Source organism: Pleurodeles waltl, chromosome 3_1, assembly GCF_031143425.1.
Source record: "Pleurodeles waltl isolate 20211129_DDA chromosome 3_1, aPleWal1.hap1.20221129, whole genome shotgun sequence".
NCBI classification, from domain to species: Eukaryota; Metazoa; Chordata; class Amphibia; order Caudata; family Salamandridae; genus Pleurodeles; species Pleurodeles waltl.
This window is the reverse complement of record NC_090440.1, coordinates 612,476,594-612,493,624: the sequence shown is the minus strand read 5'-3', so window position 1 is coordinate 612,493,624 and position 17,031 is coordinate 612,476,594. Positions and strand designations below refer to the sequence as shown.

Genomic DNA, 17,031 nt, shown 5'->3' with positions numbered 1-17,031 from the left:
TTTGAAGCCTGTAGCTCCTAGGGCCATCCAGGACAAACGGAGTGGACCCTACCCTATCCTAGAAAGAAAAGGGGTAGTAACCTACCTGGTGGACTTTGGCCCTTACAGGAATCCCAAAAGGGTTATCCATGTCAATCGCCTCAAACTCAATCATGACAGAGCTGAGATGACCGTACTCATGGTCACTAATGAGGGAGAGGAAGCTGACAGTGAACCTCTCCCTGATCTCCTATCCAGCAACCCCAAAGAAGGCTCAGATGGAGGAGTGGTCTTTTCGGACACCCTCACTGACTGATTACAAACAGGTCTTGCATCAGTATGCTGAGCTCTTTGTCAGGAACTGTTGAGGGTTCTGGCTAGACTGGTGGCAGGGAAGACAAAGGAAGTAGAATACTGATACAGAGCTGCCCAAGATCACACAGAGAGTCAGAGGAGAGAGGGGATTCAAAATGTAAGCTCTATTCAAGGGAATAAGAGAGATGAGCCTCAGAAAGAACAGGCATTGAAGAAGCAATGTGGCACCCAGACTAACAGCCCAGAATGAACGTGCAGGACATATTTATAACAGCATAAACAATAAAGGGGATGTGAGGTAAAGCACTCAGGAGCTCCACACGGTAAGACTGAAGCTCAGTAAGTTCCTCATCCACAATTGCTCTTATATATTCTTAATGCTAATACCCATATGTTGGATATACATGAATAGACGTGGTCTGTGGAGCTGACCCCTATGGTGATGTTATAAAAGTAACTGAAAGACAATATTCACAGTGCACAAAAAACACCACCTATTTTATCAGCTGAGCCCACAGATCCTGGTGATCAAAAAGGAACATGCAAGGCAGTAACAGTAAGGGTGTAAAACTAAATACAACCACAATAGTCAAGGAGCTAGCAAGGAGGAGTGCTTAACAGGAAGGAAGGGAAAACAAAGGACATGCTTGGCAGCAAGCAAGTAACAAACATACAAGGAAACTAGAAGCAAGACAGCAGGAAAAAAGCAAACTAGAAACTGGAACAAAGAAATGGAAAGAAAAGAAAGGCAAGGGCTGGGAAAAGGAAAATACAGAAGGAGAGCCATCAAAGTAGCACAAGATGTGCTAGTGTAGGAATAAGGAAACAAGGAAACACAGCAGCCTGAAATAGTTCAAGGAATAACTGTGGCTGAGGAGTCAAGTGGCACTGCAAGGAGTGCTAGTTCAGGAACACGGATTGACTAATGTCAAAAGACAAGGTAGCACTGTGAGGAGTTCTAGTTCAGGAACAAGGATTTGCTACAGCTGAGGAAAGGGAAAAAGGATAGCTTTATCTTCAGAACAGGTACAAGGATAGCTACAGCTCAGGAACAAGGATAGCTTCAGCTCAGAAACAACTATAGCTCAGGAACAAAGAATAACTATGGCTCAGGAAACAATGGTCTGTGTCACCGGAGCACAGCTACAATGACCAACAATGGGCTGAAGGGAGCTGAGGCTTAAAAGGGCTCACAGTAATCACATGCTTTAGGTGTGAGCAGGCTAGGAGCAGCCAGCCACAGGTGTGATGAATTCCTCCACCCATACTTGGACTGCAGGGGTGGAGATGAAGCAGTGCCCAGGGGATTATAGGTAATGGAGTTCCAAGCATGAGCAGACCGGCTTCCACAAAACTCAACATGAATTGGGAACGGATGGTAACTTCCAAAGAGGGTGCAAATGGCTGGAAGTCAGAATATGCTTGTAGGTGAAGGTCCAAAAGCTTATTAGAAGTTTGGAAAGTTCCAAAATTCATCCCCCTGGTGATGGGCTAGAGAGCAAAGGGTGTAAATCTTGACACTCTTCTCTTTCACCCCTGGTCAGACTATCTGGTATACACATGATGAGGACACTGGGGACAGCTTACCTGTCAGAAATAAAATCTACAATCTGATCATGTCAAACACAGCATCAAAGCTGAAGTAAGCAAGATGCTGGAATTGGGCGTTATTGAGCCTCATTCACAGGGTGGAAAATGAGAAATTAGGTTTTGTAAGGACTGTAGGTGCTTCAATGCTGTGACCAAAGCAGACGCACACCCAATTCCTAGGGCTGATAAACTAATTGACTTGTTCGGGGAAGCCAAATATCTCAGTACTTTTGATCTCACATCAGGGTACTGGTAGCTCTGATCCCTTGAACAAAATAAATCATCATTCTCCATTGCTGAAGGGCATTATCAATTTACTGTTATGCCTTTTGGACTGAAGAATGCCCCTGCCACCTTCCAAAGGTTGGTGAATAAATTCCTGGCTGGGTTAGAAGACTTTAGTGCACCATATCTTGATGATATAGCTGTCTTTAGATCTTCCTAGAAGGATTACCTGGCAAGGTCCTTGAGGCTCTGAAAAGTGCAAGCCTCACTACCAAGGCAAGCATGTGCCAGATAGGACACAGTCAGTTTTGTATACTTGGGTCACCTTGTAGGTGGAGGTCAGATGGCTAATGCAAATGAATGGTGAAAATCCCAAACTGTTAAGGTGGTTCATCTCCCTACAGGGGATGGACTTTACAGTGGAACACAGACCTGGGACTGACCATGCCAATGCAGATGGTCTTTTCAAGTTCTTCCAAATAAAAGATGGAGACTCTCTTGGGAAAGGTTAATTGCATCCTTTTTCATTTGGGAGGGGATCATGCAGGAAAGTGACACTTTTTGACATGGTTACCCCCCACTTTTTGCCTGGTACATGATGTGATTTTGACTGAAAGCGTGCTGGATTCCTGATAACCAGGTCCCCAGTGCCAGAGTTATTTTCCAAAACTGCACAGTTGTTTCCCCAATTGGCAAAACCTTTAGCACCCTCTGTAAATCCTTAGTATATGGTATCCCTGATAGATCTGAGGTACTTGGACCAAAGGTCCAATATCAGTAGGGGTGTTTGGTCAAAAGTGTGCACCCCTAGAACCAGTGGATATTGTGCCAGCAGAAACATGACATTTAAGTAGAGTGGGAGAATCAAATGTTTGTCAGACATGGTACTCCATGATGTTTGCAGAAGAGCATCCTGTCCACCAAACTCTAAACAAGCTCCTATATCTCTAACAGCATACCAGATTCTTAAGAGCAATCCTAGAAAATAGGTAAGCATACTCTAACCAAGAAGAGTACCTCTGCTCCAGGCATAGCTAAATGCTGTTATGGTATTCTCAGAGCCAGTACATTATCACTGTGAATGGGTTGCATGCTGTTACATAAACAAAGTAGTAACTCAGCCACTGGTTTCATAAGCATACCTCATGATGCAAGGAATGCAGCGCTAAAGAGTGGATATCTAGATAATATTGTAACACCTGCATAATTATTTGTTTTGTGTTGTGTTTTAGCGAGACTGTATAAAGAATGAAATTCCTTGTTAAACAATCAAACCAGGTGGTTTAGGATAGAAAGTACCTTTGCAGATTGATAGCTAGGATCACAAGTGCCTGAGGGGTGATGAAGACATGGTGTGTCAAATAGTATTCCATCTGGCCAGCAAAGTCCCAAAAAAGAAACATGAAGTCCTGTATCTGAAACTTGCTGATCTCAATTCCAACAGTTCGATCTTCTCTGGACACAGACACAACTCTTCCCTGGCTTAGGCTTCTACATAAAGTTGATTTTCCTGCCATGGTTGCCCCTAAGAACATTGTCTTCACTCTCTTGTCCTCTTCTGCCTTGCTTTTCTGAAGTTGCATGAAATAGTTCCTGATCTGCTTGAGACCCCCGATGCATACTTCCTCCGGTGGCTCTCTTAGCCTGTTGGAAGTCGCCTTAAACTTCTTCAGTGGTAGATCCAGGAAAAGCTCCACAGGGAGTTTCCTCAGTTTATTGCTTTCAACATAGAGTTCTTCTATGCTCCTCAACTCGAGGATGACATCTGGGAAAGTTCTGATCCAGTTGTGAGACAGGTTGAGGTATTTGAGACTCTGACAGGTAGCCAAGTCATTGGGAAGATCTGCTATTCTATTGTTGCTAAGTTTGAGAAATGTAAGATGCGGTAGGAAGTGAAACACCCCTTCTGGGACAAGCTGGATCTTGTTCTGGTTCAGTTCCAACTTCTCAAGCTGTATCAGGTTCTTAATTTCCATTGGGAATTCGGAAAGCTCATTTTTGGACAAAATCAGTGTCTTCAGGTGAAGAAGACTGGAAATTCCACTAATGTTTTTCAGTCTGTTACGATCAAGTTTAAGGCTGCTGATGTCAGTGTCTTGCAAAACATCTGAAGGGATGACTTTCAGCCTCCCCATGGAAAGGTCTAGATGTCTATGTAATGTTTCCATCATTTGACCTAATAAAAAAGAAACCAAATGGGTTAGCATTTTTCACTTGCAGCTATAATCAATGCAGTAATGCAGCCAACTATTGATTATTGATAACAGTCATTATGCCCACCTATTAAGTCAATTTCACCACCTCCTTTTTCTCTTAGTCTCCAAATCTTTTTTTACTCTAACACCATGATTACTCTGCTGTCACTAATCACTTATGTGCGTTTTGTAGAGAGTGCTTTCCCCTGAAAGGGAGCTGTCCAGTTACATACAAAAAACAAATGCACTTCTGAGGGGTAGGGAGGGAGGATAGTGAAAGCAGGAACTATGAAAGGGGGCAGGCTCCCAAATAAAAATATGATAATCTAGTAGAGTCTACATTCCCTCTAATTCTATAGAAAACAATCATGTGATAAAATATTTCTACCTTTAAAATGTGGTTCTTTCCATCCTGCACTTAACTAACCTGGGCTATCATAAACAACATGACTCAATTTTATTCATAGGTAACTCAAGAATGCACTCACTGTATTCCGCATTGTCAACCATTTCCTGCTGTTAGAAATAATTGTAAAAGCTGTAGAAAGATTTGAGGTAGATATAAAGTCATAATTCCCATCAGAGGTTCAGTAATTCAAAACTGTAGACTCATCTCAGGTCAGAGAGTTTATTTCCTATACTGTTTGCTCTTACTTTTACTTAATTTTAATTTATTGTTTCATTCACAATCATCCTAGGGTCTGAAAATGGTGTGTGATCATTTTTATCGCACTGATGGTTAATTGTCTACTGCAGTGATTCCCAACCTGTGGTCCGGGGACCCCAAGGGCCTCCTCAGGGGGTCCATAAATGCTTAGAAAATTAAATGATAGCAACAGATTAATAAAGTGCCTATAAATATAGCTGCTAAATGTACAATTGATTTTTTTTAATGTACTGTAAATGTCAAGGAATTTGAAATTGGAGGCTAAAAATTAAATTAGTATCCTCAGTTTGATTTGTGGGAGCACTGCAGGTGCCTCAAACAGAATATAGTATATGTGTGGCTTTCACTTGAATTTAGAAAAATTCCAACCTTACTATTAAAATTACATTTTATATGTTATATCTTATTTCATTTAATTTGCAAATTAAATAAAATGTGTTATGATTTGTGTATGTCATTGATGGAATGCTTGTTTCCGTATTTTTCTGTGTATTGTTTTGCAGTTCAAATCAGCAACAATGTGGGTTTCAATAATGATTCAGTGTGGGTCCCCAGGCTCCACTAATGATAAAGTGGGGGTCCACAGAAGTCAAAAGGTTGGGAACCACTGGTCTATGGTATTGCCAATAGTTTTTGCTTGTTAATGAGCAATATATTCTGCAAACTGATTTTTTGATAGTTCATAGTGATTGTGGGTATTTCAGTACTGAGACTGGGCCACTTCAAGAACTAGGAAGTATACTTTCACTAAGGTACAAAATGGTCTGGAGTTATTGACCGTATGAGTTCTAGTGAGTGAAGCAACTGGGAAAGTTCACTTCTTCCACTTCATGGCTGAGGAGATGGTTGAGTTAGAATACTGACTACATTCATGAGGTCTCTGTCACAACAGTCTATGAAATGTATCACTTTCTATGAAAAAAAATCTTTCTATATGGTTGTGAAGAAATCCACTTTTAAGAGTTACTCTTACAGCACAAGGGTAATGTGATGAGGTATTAAACCCCATAATATTCGTTCATTATAAGTCTGCAGCAAATGCTGTGTAAATGAACTTCTTTCCTGAATCAGGAAAATGGAGAGCTGAATAAAAAAAACATTTTTACCACAGTTTTGCCATTTTACAAAGAGGAAGTCCATTTTCACTATTTTTTGAGCTTTCAACCTACTTCTAGCTTGTGGTGGGAACCAGTGTGAAACCCATGCGTCGATCCAGGAAAGCTATATGTTTCTGAAAAGTAGACAAAATTCCAAATTCAGCAGGGGGCAATATATGTAGATCTCACAAGGTTTTACCAAAGAAAGTAACTGTTGAAATAAATAAATATATAAAATGAGTTGAAGAAACAGTCACATTTGACAAGGTGTTAATTCGTAACTTTTTGTCACAATGACGATTCATAAAAGCAATATACCATTACATTCGCTGGACCCTTTTGGTTGTGTGGATTTATAGGTTTGTAGGTTCTCCAAGAACCTGAGGGATCCAGAGCCAACAACTGAGCTGTATCCTTCAACGGTTTTTCATTGTGACCTGAGTACAGACCAATTCTTCCAATGAAATATGTAAAGTTTACAACAATAATTTATTCATGGAGATCTCGACTGAGATCAACAATATGTACAGAAACGTTTAAATACCATTACTCACAAATCACATCCTTCACAATTATTGAGTTTTTAAAAACAATTAAAAAATGTAAAAAGATTATAGCATACTAACTAATTTGGAAGAGACTTTAGTAGAGTAATCAATTCATCAGTTTTAAAAAATTATGTTTAAAATACAGAAGTTTTATACATTGATTTTTAGCTTCCAGCGCCGTCATATGCCAACACAGAAAATGTGCATGTTCTAGATCTTGCACTCTCCCAATAACAGAAATCACCAATTCCGGACTAGTTTTCTAAACTTACCAGCATCCTTTAAAATTCTATCGTGGTCAAATACCCAATCTTAACATAGTTATTAGTCAACTCACATTAAAGAGAAAACTAGATATTTTGGGGTTTCCTTAAGAGACATAGGGAGCCATTATGACCCCGGCGGACAGCGTTAATATGGAGAAAAGTACTGCCAACAGGCTGGCGGTACTTTTCTCCATATTAACACATTTGGCGGTTTGGCTAAAGCCAAACCGCCATTGTACCACACCGACCACCACGCCGGTAACGACCGCCGGGCTGGAACTTCACTCTCCAGTCCGGCGGCTGCCACTTGCCCGCCTGTAGGATTATGAACCCGCCTACCGCCATGGTATTCATGGCAACCTTACTGCCACGAAAACCATGGCAGTAGGCACTATCAGTGACAGGGAACCCCCTCCCTGTCACTGATAGAGGTCTTCCCTGCCCCATCCCCCTCCCCTGGTTTCCACCCCACCTTCCCCTCCAGATCCCCCCTTCCTACACACACCTTCAGTCACACACGCACACATGCATACACACACTAATTCCCACATTCATCCATGCATGCATACATCCATTCACACACGCACTTACATACATACAAGCACACACGCATTCACACAACACAACATACACACACTCACACATCCATACATGCACACACCTACCACATGCATCACACACCTGCATAAACGCACGCACACACATTCACACGCACTCCCCCACACACAAGACCCTCCACCCCCCTCCCCTGTCGGAGCACCCGACTTACCTGATGTCAGGGGGTCCTCCAGCAGGAGACGGAACGGGGCGCTGCTGCCAGCAGCAGAGTCCGCCAGCAGAACACCACCAGGCCATATCATGGGTCATGATACGGTCTGCGGAGGTCTACTGGCACCTTACCGCCATCCGCTGGCATGGCCACAGCCGGATTTCCGCTATCCTTCTGGTGGAAATCCGGCTGTGGTCATAATCCGGCTGACGGCAGGTAGCCGTGGCAACGGTCTTTTGGCGGTCGTCGCTGTTGCGGTAGGCAGTTTTTGCCACTCGGGTCCAAATGACCCCCATACTATCACTATAGCCTCTGTATGTTCAATAAGTGATCTATTGTACACTGCAATTGAGAAGAGGGAGGCAACCCTGAGATTATTATTAAAAGTGTAATTATGTGTTTTTCCATTAAACGTTTCCTGTTTTTAAAGATCTCTTAGGATACCCGCTTTAGCATGTAATAGATGTAGACCTATCTAACTACATTTGCCTGCAATATGGTTAATGTACTGACAAGGACATATTCCAACCATAATACCAGGACAGGGATTGCCTGACTTAAAGATATAGCTACCAAAGAAGCCTGCCTTTGTACTGACTTGCGGGTGACCAGTAACAAAGGGGGATGCATTCAAGAGCATGTGATAGGGTGGGGAGGGTGAATCTTTGCTCAATAAATCTCTTTAAGAGCTTTAAAATGGTGCTTACCAGAGGAGTTATAAAATCTCAGTGTGCCACTATGGGGCCAATGCCCATGAACCAGTGTGCAATGGATATGACCTATATACCAAAGACTGAGAAAAGACACTTCCTAGGTACCAGGACATGTAAAACCTAAAAGTACATGGCCTACCTTTTACTTACATAGCCCCCTACCCTATTTGCTACCTAGGGCCTACCTTTGGGGTGACTTATATGTAATAAAAGTGGAGTTTAAGGCTTGGCAAGGGATTTTAAATGCCAAGTCGAAGTGGCAGGGAACCTGCATACACAGGGTGCAATGGCAGGCCTGAGACATGTCTAAGGGCTATTGAAGTGGATGCTACAATCAGTGCTGCAGACCCACTAGTAGCATTTAATTTAAGGCCTTGGGTATATGGTATACTACTTTACAGGGGACTTACATGAAAATTAACTATGCCAATTGTGTATACACCAGTGTTACCATGTTTAGAAAAGAGAGCACATGCACTTTAGCAGTTATTAGCAGTGGTAAAGTGCTCACAGTCCTAAACCCAACAAAAACAAGGTCAGAAAAAGAGGAGGAGGAAGGCAAAAGGTTTGGGGTATCCCCGGCAAAAGTGCAATTACCAACACACAGCCATGATGGAACAGCCATAACCAATAACACTTGAAAGGAAATGTTAAATAAACTGCTATGATGAAATCCATAGGCATTGGATCTTGGTACCTCCTCAGGCTCTTAATAAGGAGAGTAAACGTGTTTTGATAACATCTCTCTGCCACAAGGTCCATTTGTGATATCTGTTAAAATACCATTTTGAAACCCATAATAAATTATGAATTACTCATTTCACAACATTGATCTAGACCACGTCCCATACACCCTCCAACTTCATAGTGACTTCCATATATAGTCGCTAAGCTTCTCACTATATTAGTCCCATGTACCTTCTAACCTGAGCTGAATTTTCCCATCAGCCTTTCGCATGTTTCACACTTGCTTTCTATTCCTCATCAATTTAATACACATAATGCCCTCGTCAGGCTTAAATGTCCATACCATACACTCTCCACTCGGCCTCACATTTCATGTCAGTCCCATACACATCTGATCCTTAACTGGCATTATGCATCCTCTGTATGCTCCACGCATCCCCCGACATTACACGTTAGTCTCAAGCACATCTGACCCACAACTGGAATTCAACATCCTGCCTTTGCTCCTTGAAGCCTAGTGTGCCTTTCCACATCATTCTCATTCACCTTCCACCTTCACTTGGCATTCTATGTCAAAGATATACACATCCCAACCAAACCGGGTATACCACATCAACCAGTTAAGCATCTGACACCTGTATGCATCCAGCTTCAATTGCCGAATGCCCTACATTCACTTCGCATTTCAAGTCAATCCCCTACAAGTGCCAATCACCTCACACTCCAAATTCACCCTATGCTAGTCTCACAATCTGCATGAATCCACTGCATGCTCCATCATCAAATCACATTCCACATAAATCCAACGCATGCCGTACCATCATCTTACATTCGCATAACTACAATGCATCTTCCTCCATCATCTCACATCCCACATAAATCCCAGGCATCTCCAACCATTACCTCACATTCCACATAATTCCCATACACAATACCACAATCACCTCACATTCTAAATAAATACATGTCCCACCTTCGCCTCACATAATTCCCAGGTATGTGCCACAATCACTTCACATTCCATACAAATGCCCTAAATGTGCCCCCATCACCCCACTTTCTAGTTAAATCCTGTGCACATTCCACATTAATCCCATGCAGGTCTAATGATCACCTGGCATGCCTCAAAAATCCCATACATGTTCCCCTATCACCTCATATTCTACATAACTCCCAGGCATACCCAACCATTGCCTCACTTCCCACATAATTCCCATACACAATACCATCACCTCACTTTCCAAATGCATATTGTGTATGTCCCACCTTCACCTCACATTCCACATAATGCCCAGGCATGTGCCATCACTTTGCATTCCATATAAGTCCCATACATGTGCCACTATCACCTCACATTCCACATAAACCCCACGCACATTCCACCATGACCACTACAAATCCCATGCAGTTCGCTCCATTGCCTGGCATTCTACATAATTCCCATGGATGTTCCACAGTCGCCTCACATTTTGCATAAATGCCTTACATGCCTCACTATCATCGGGAAATCAAAATAAATCTCATGCATGTTCCACCATCAACTCACATTCCACATAACTCACATGTGTGCTGCCTTAATCTAATATGCTACATAACTTGCATACATGTGCCACCTTATTCGCACATGCTATATAAATCCCATGCATGTGCCACCATCACCTCACATTCAATATACATTGCATGCATCTCCCATCATTTACTCATGAGAATCCATTCATTTTCACCATCACCTCACTTCACCTTAAGTCCCATGAATTTACTTCCTTCACCTCACATTCCATACAAATCCCACGCATGCGCCACCATCACCTCACATTCCACATAAATGTCATGCATTTACCACCATTGCCTCTTATTACACGTAAATCCCAATCGTTTCCCACCACCTCCCCGCTTCACTATAAATCCCATGAATTTCCCACCTTCGTCTCATATTCCACATGGATCCCCTGCACTCTTCGCCATTTAGTGGCTTGCCGCAGCCATTCTACCATTTCCTGAAGAATGCTTAAGGACTTGAATTAAAAAAGAGAAGGAAAGTACTCTCCCCACACCAGTGCTGATAAAAAATGCCGACAGACGAAAAGAAAGTTGTAACGCATACAAAATCAAGTCGGAAAAGAGGAGCGGCAAAGTCATCGTTCTAACTGGTGATGCGATAGGTGCACTTGAAAGAGAAAGGTGGGGTAATAGAGGTGGGGTAATAGAGGTGGGGCGAGGAGAGGCGAGATGCAGAGGGTAGGCCTGTACAGATAGATAGTGAGGTAGGGAAAGAGTGGGATCATGTAGAAGAGGTAGGTGAAGGAGACACACTGGACAAAAAGGTGAGGGAAAGATAGAGTGGTAGAGAGGTGACGCAGAGGCTCAAGAACAAGGGTCAGATAGAAAAGTGAGGAGGAGAGAAGGGTGGAAATGTAGCGTTTGGTAAAGTAAGTGGAGAGGAGGTACAGTAAAGATGGAGAGGTCGAAAAAGATTGGAAAGGGGAGACTGGTGCGGTAGGAGTGTGGACGGAGTGAGACAAGTTAGGCAGAGGGCGGTGAGGTAAAGAGAATGTTACAGGATGGGAGACACAGAAAAAGGGGACAGGGCAGATGTGGAGTGAGAAAGCGAGAGATATGTTAAAACAAGGGATACGTGAGGATAGAAAAAGAAGTAGCTAAGTAGCGAGTGGGGAGGTAGGTACAGTGGAGAGATCGAGCGAGGTTGACCTACAGACAACGGTGAGAAGAGAAATCACTTCCTGGGGCTCCTTAGAAGGTGGCCAGGATGGGCAATGGCATACATGCCAATATACCCGATTCGGGCGAGAGACTCCCGATCTTTGAAGCATAAATTGCTTTATTTTGGCTGTCTGCCCCCCTGAAATTGCCTCTGTTTCAATATAAGTCAATGGGAGAAATGTATTCTCCCTACTATTATTATTTTAAACACCTCCCACTTCCCTTCTCTAAGATGTTGGCATGTATGCAATGACCTACTTTGCACATGCCTCTGCCTCGCAGAGTTGTCCGTTAAAAGTCATTTGGCTAGCAGAGTTCATGCTCTGATAGTCTGCAGTGTCAACGAACTGAGGCCGAACGGAAAGAAACAACGACATATTCAGTTAATCCAAACCTGTCAATACAACTGATCCCGGCAACACAGAGGCATACAAGCACATGGGCCACAAGTTGCTTGCTTTCGGCAGTATTTTCTGCTACTCACCATTTCTCCTCTCTAATCTGCTTTTCACTGGTTCTGATTTGCTTCACTTCCTCCTGTATTCTTCATTTCCCCTGCACACTGACGCAGCTGCGCGTGGCCACGCCTCGCGTGCACGATTACTCACTTGCGGGCCGGGTACTCCTATCTCTGACTGACAGTGATGTGCTTTCCCAGCACAGGCGCAGCAGTGAGTGGCACAGAAGGCTCACTCAGCGCACTGTGACCTTGAGGTCCTGAAAGGGCCCAGTAGTCTTCTGCTCCAGTAGTCTTCTGCTCCACCAGAGATTTCTGTGTGGCCGTCACTGAAGGCCACGAAAAGAAACTGTGAAAGTTGTGGCAAAATTAATTGGCTGGGAAAAGTTATTGATTTGAAATTTTAGATAGTGTGCAGCACAACACTTCGACATCTGTGCGATTCACGTAGTTGCATGTTTACATTTAGTCCACTGAAAATAAAACCCTTAATCCAAAGTTTTGCCTCTAAATGGTTCACATGTCGATGATTGGCTCCTTTTTTCCTATTCCCATCGTTTGGCTTGTCGGGTATCAATATTGTTGCAACTTATACCTCAGTCAGTGCATCCATTGTCTTCTCATGGGAAGGTCACTTTTACACATACTATGTTAAACATTGTATCTTAGCTAGTACAGCATATTCTAGCAAGTAGTTTCTCATGAGAACAAACTTCAGCTACCAGCACATGGTCAGTAGTGGAAAATCACATTTAAATTCTCTAAGCATCCATTTTATAAAACACCTAAGAAAATGCAGCTTGACATGAGGCCTTGCAACTAGGCCACGACCTCGCTAAGTGAAGGCCTATGATTAATAAAGCTAATACATAATACATAACCCTTAATATGACATATTACTACATAAATCAAACATAAGCTCAACATTTCATGTTAATAAGCCATTAATAAGCACACTTCGTGAACACTGACGGCCACTCACGTGGGCGTAACATCAATTGCATGCATTATTTTTCTCTAAGTTAATACATTTTCTACGCAAATCCTATACTCGGAATACATGAATATTCATTAGTTACATTCAGCGTTAACAAGAGGCACCAGGTAAAGTGGCAGATCACCATTGTGAGAGGTGAGAGCCTGCACCCAAGTCATCTGTTCCATGTCACCCTGTAAGTGTCACCCCATATGGTGGCCCATCATACTTGTGAACTTCATGCAACTGGACCTGAACTGTAACTGAGAGCTGGTATCCCTGATGCAATTACCACAAATTATACAAAGGACAACATCAATCCCTGTGTCAAAACCTCTTTCAGAGGCATGCAGGTGTTACTTGGCCCAAATGTGGTCGTCAAGGTTATTTACCCCTGATGTTCTGAGTCCCGAGTTACTATGGAGCCTGTGCAACTGGGCTAAGTACCCAGTACATAGTTTGTAAAATAATGAGTGGTGGTGCCCAAGCACTGTTCAGAAGCTCACAGTCTTTGCTATTAAATGTTGGCATGCCAAAAAACAAAGGCTGTGTAGTCCCAAATCTACCAGAGGCCTCTTAAAATCATTTGCATATTCTCCCTGCCCCTTTATCTCATCCTTGCAGGTTCTTGCTTTGTCCCTTTGAGACAGGTTTCTGTTTTTCTCTTCCTCCTTAACTTTCCCTTGTGCTTGTTTCTCGCTCTCTCTTGCTCTCAGCAAATGTGTGAAGATTAAAAAACGAAGTGCTGGACTCTGAAAATGAGTGCCAATGGGCTCCACTGGCTCAAATTAAGCACTACAAGTACCCCCTTTTGCACTTGATTCTCAGTGGTAGCTGTAGTCAAGCAGTCAGGGCTCTCTCGGGGTGCAGATGTAGATAAAGGTCAGTGAACATGACGCATAATTCAAAGGGCAAACAGTACAAAGAATAAATCATTGTCCAGTCAAATACATGCATAAGAAAAAGTCATTTTTTTATTTCTAACACTACACATGCAGAGTAATACGACATTTGAAAGCAACAACACAATCCTCTTGAGGTCGGACTATAGCATTTGTACGGCAAATCCCTGTCCCACCCTTCTTTGTGTAACATGTTTGGAGTTATTCCCTATTCACTGGTGGCCACATCCAGGAAATGCTTACTGTTAGGCCATACTCAAGACTTCCCCTTTGACACCTCAGGTTTAAGTCACAAGTTTTTATGGTACTTGTAGAAGGCTGGCCTGGCTTATAGTGAGTACCTGATGGTACTTACACCTTGTGCCAGGTCCAGTTATCCCTTATTAGTAGATTAGTAGTGTTCTAGCAGCTTAGGCTGGTAGAGGTAGCTATAGCAGAGCAGCTTAGGCTGAACTAGGAGACATGCAAAGCTCCTACTATACCACTTATATAGTATAGGTGCTATATTATAAGAAACACAATACTCAGGGTTACTAAAAATAAAGGTACTTTGTTTTAGTGACAATATGCCAAAAATATCTCAGGGGATATACTCCCTTAGGAGGTAAGTAAAATACACAAAATATACACACAAACTAAAATCAGGTAAGTAAAACAGTCAGAAAGTAGTGCAAACACTGTAGAATACAATGGGATGCAATAGGCCTAGGGGCAACACAAACCATATACTAAGAAAGTGGAACGTGAACCACAAATGGACCCCTAGGTTAGTGTAGTGTGTAGAGGGTCACTGGGAGGGTAAGAAAACACTAAGGGTGTCCAGGATACCCCACCTCAAGACCCTGAAAAGTAGGAGTAAAGTGCTACTACTTCCCTAGAAACACACTAAACACGTGATAGAGGATTCTGCAAAGACCATAACAGACTGCAAAGCACTGAAGATGGATTCCTGGACCTGAGGACCTGCAAAGGAAGGGGACCAAGTCCAAGAGTCATGAAAGTGTCCAGGGGGCAGGAGCCCACTAAACCCCAGATGAAGGTGCAAAATGGCTGCCTCCGGATGGAAGAAGATGAAGATTCTGCATCAACGAAAGGTGCTAGGAACTTCTCCTTGGTGCAGAAGATGTCCCACGGAGTGCTGGAGGATGCAGAGTTGTTTTTTGGAGAAATACTGCAAACAAGCCTTGCTACCTGCAAAGGTCACAGTAGAAGAAAAAGGTTGCTGCCTGGGCCCAGGAAGGACCAGGATGTTGCCACTCGGGAGAAGAGACAGAGAGGGCCCTCAGCAACACAGAGAGCCCATGCACAAGAAGGCAGCACCCACAGAATTCCTTGAACACAGGTTCAAGAAGACTGAGCATGGCAGTCGTCTCAACACTACAAAAGAGGGTCCCACAAAGCTGGAGGTCAGCTCAGCGAGTTGAGCAATGCAGGACAGAGTGCTGGGGACCTGGGCTAGGCTGTGCATGAAGGATTCCTTGGAAAAGTGCACAGAAGCCCTAGCAGCTGCGGTTCACGTGGTGCACAGTATTACTGTCTGGAGAGGGGAGGCAAGGACTTACCTCCTCCAAATTTGGACAGTTGGACCACTGGACAGTCCACAACCTGTGGTCCAGCGGCCACGCTTGCCAGGATGAAAGGGGTCCCAGAGTACCAGTGATGCTGAAGTTTGGTGCCTGCTGGAGCAGGGGGAACATTCCATCAACCCACAGGAGATTTCTTCGTGGCTTCCAGTGCAGGATGAAGGCAGGCAGCCCCCAAAGCATGCACCACTAGGAAACAGTCGAGAAAGCCGGCAGGATTAGGTGCTACAATGTCACTGGTAGTCTTCTTGCTACTTTGTTGCAGTTTTGCAGGTGTCCTGGAGCAGTCAGTGGTCGATCCTTTGCAGAAGTCGAAGAGAGAGGTGCAGAGGAACGCTGGCAAATTCTTTCAAGTCGTTATCTGAGGAAAAGCCCACTGGAGAGACCCTAAATAGCCCTCAGAGGAGGATTGGCCACCTAGTCAGGTAAGCACCTCTCAGGAGGGGTCTCTGACGTCACCTGCTGGCACTGGCCACTCAGAGGTGCCCAGTCTGCCGTCACACCTCTGGATTCAAGATGGCAGAGGTCTGAGACACACTGAAGCAGCTGGACAGGGGAGTGGTCACTCCCCTTTCCTTTGTTCACTTCCGCACCAGAGCAGAGACTGGGGGTTCCCTGAACTGGTGTGGACTGGCTTATGCTTTGACAAGGGCTCAGGCCAAAAAGCAAAAAGGACAGGGTGACTTGGATCCTGGAACAATGGACCAAGTGCTCCGTAAAGCGAGGGGTAGCAAGGGTAAATCCCTACCCACCATCCCTCCCTCTACAGATGATTCAACTTCTGAGGAAGAAGAATTTCCTCCCTGTGCAGAACCTTCACCAGAGGAGCTGGCAGCAGACACTGCTGAGCTTTTGGGTGGAGGGGGCCTGCCAGGGAAGAGCTGAGTGTGGCACAGCAATCCTGTCCCACATTAGAGGGTCTCAGACAGCAAGCTGTCAAGCAGCAAAATGGAGATGTCAGTGACTCACATAGAGTTTACTGGGAGGACAACCTCTTGTACACAGAGGCAAGGGACCCAAAACCTGGAGCAGCCAGGAGATTGGTCATTCCCCTGCAGTACAGAGAGTGCCTCCTAACTCTGGCACATGACATTCCTTTGGCTGGGCATTTGGGCCAGATTAAAACATGGGAAAGGCTTGTCCCCCTGTTTCACTGGCCTAGGATGTCAGAGGACACTAAAGATTTGTGTAAGTCTTGCGTGACCTGCCAAGCCAGTGGCAAGACTGGTGGCACTCCAAAGGCTCCCCTTATTCCACTACCTGTGGTTGGGGTCCCCTTTGAGAGGGTTGGGGTTGACATAGTTGGCCCCCTTGACCATCCTACTGCTTCAGGCAATAGGT

At 43.9% G+C, this 17,031-nt stretch overlaps 1 protein-coding gene across 2 annotated transcripts in view; it reads right to left on the bottom strand.

Annotated features, from left to right (window-relative positions):
* LOC138284374 (malignant fibrous histiocytoma-amplified sequence 1 homolog) overlaps positions 1-12,327 on the bottom strand; it is a 216,948-nt gene extending 204,621 nt beyond the window's left edge. Inside the window, exons 1-3 of one of the 2 annotated variants that reach the window (XM_069223080.1) lie at positions 12,257-12,327; positions 6,141-6,202; positions 3,409-4,285 (exon numbers count right to left, since the gene is read on the bottom strand). In XM_069223080.1, coding sequence (XP_069079181.1) covers positions 3,409-4,280 — 872 coding nt within the window. In that variant the 5' untranslated portion in view covers positions 4,281-4,285; positions 6,141-6,202; positions 12,257-12,327. The remainder of the gene's footprint in view (positions 1-3,408; positions 4,286-6,140; positions 6,203-12,256) is intronic. The other variant, XM_069223081.1, reaches the window with a different exon arrangement.
* Between the last annotated feature and the right edge of the window lie 4,704 nt (positions 12,328-17,031).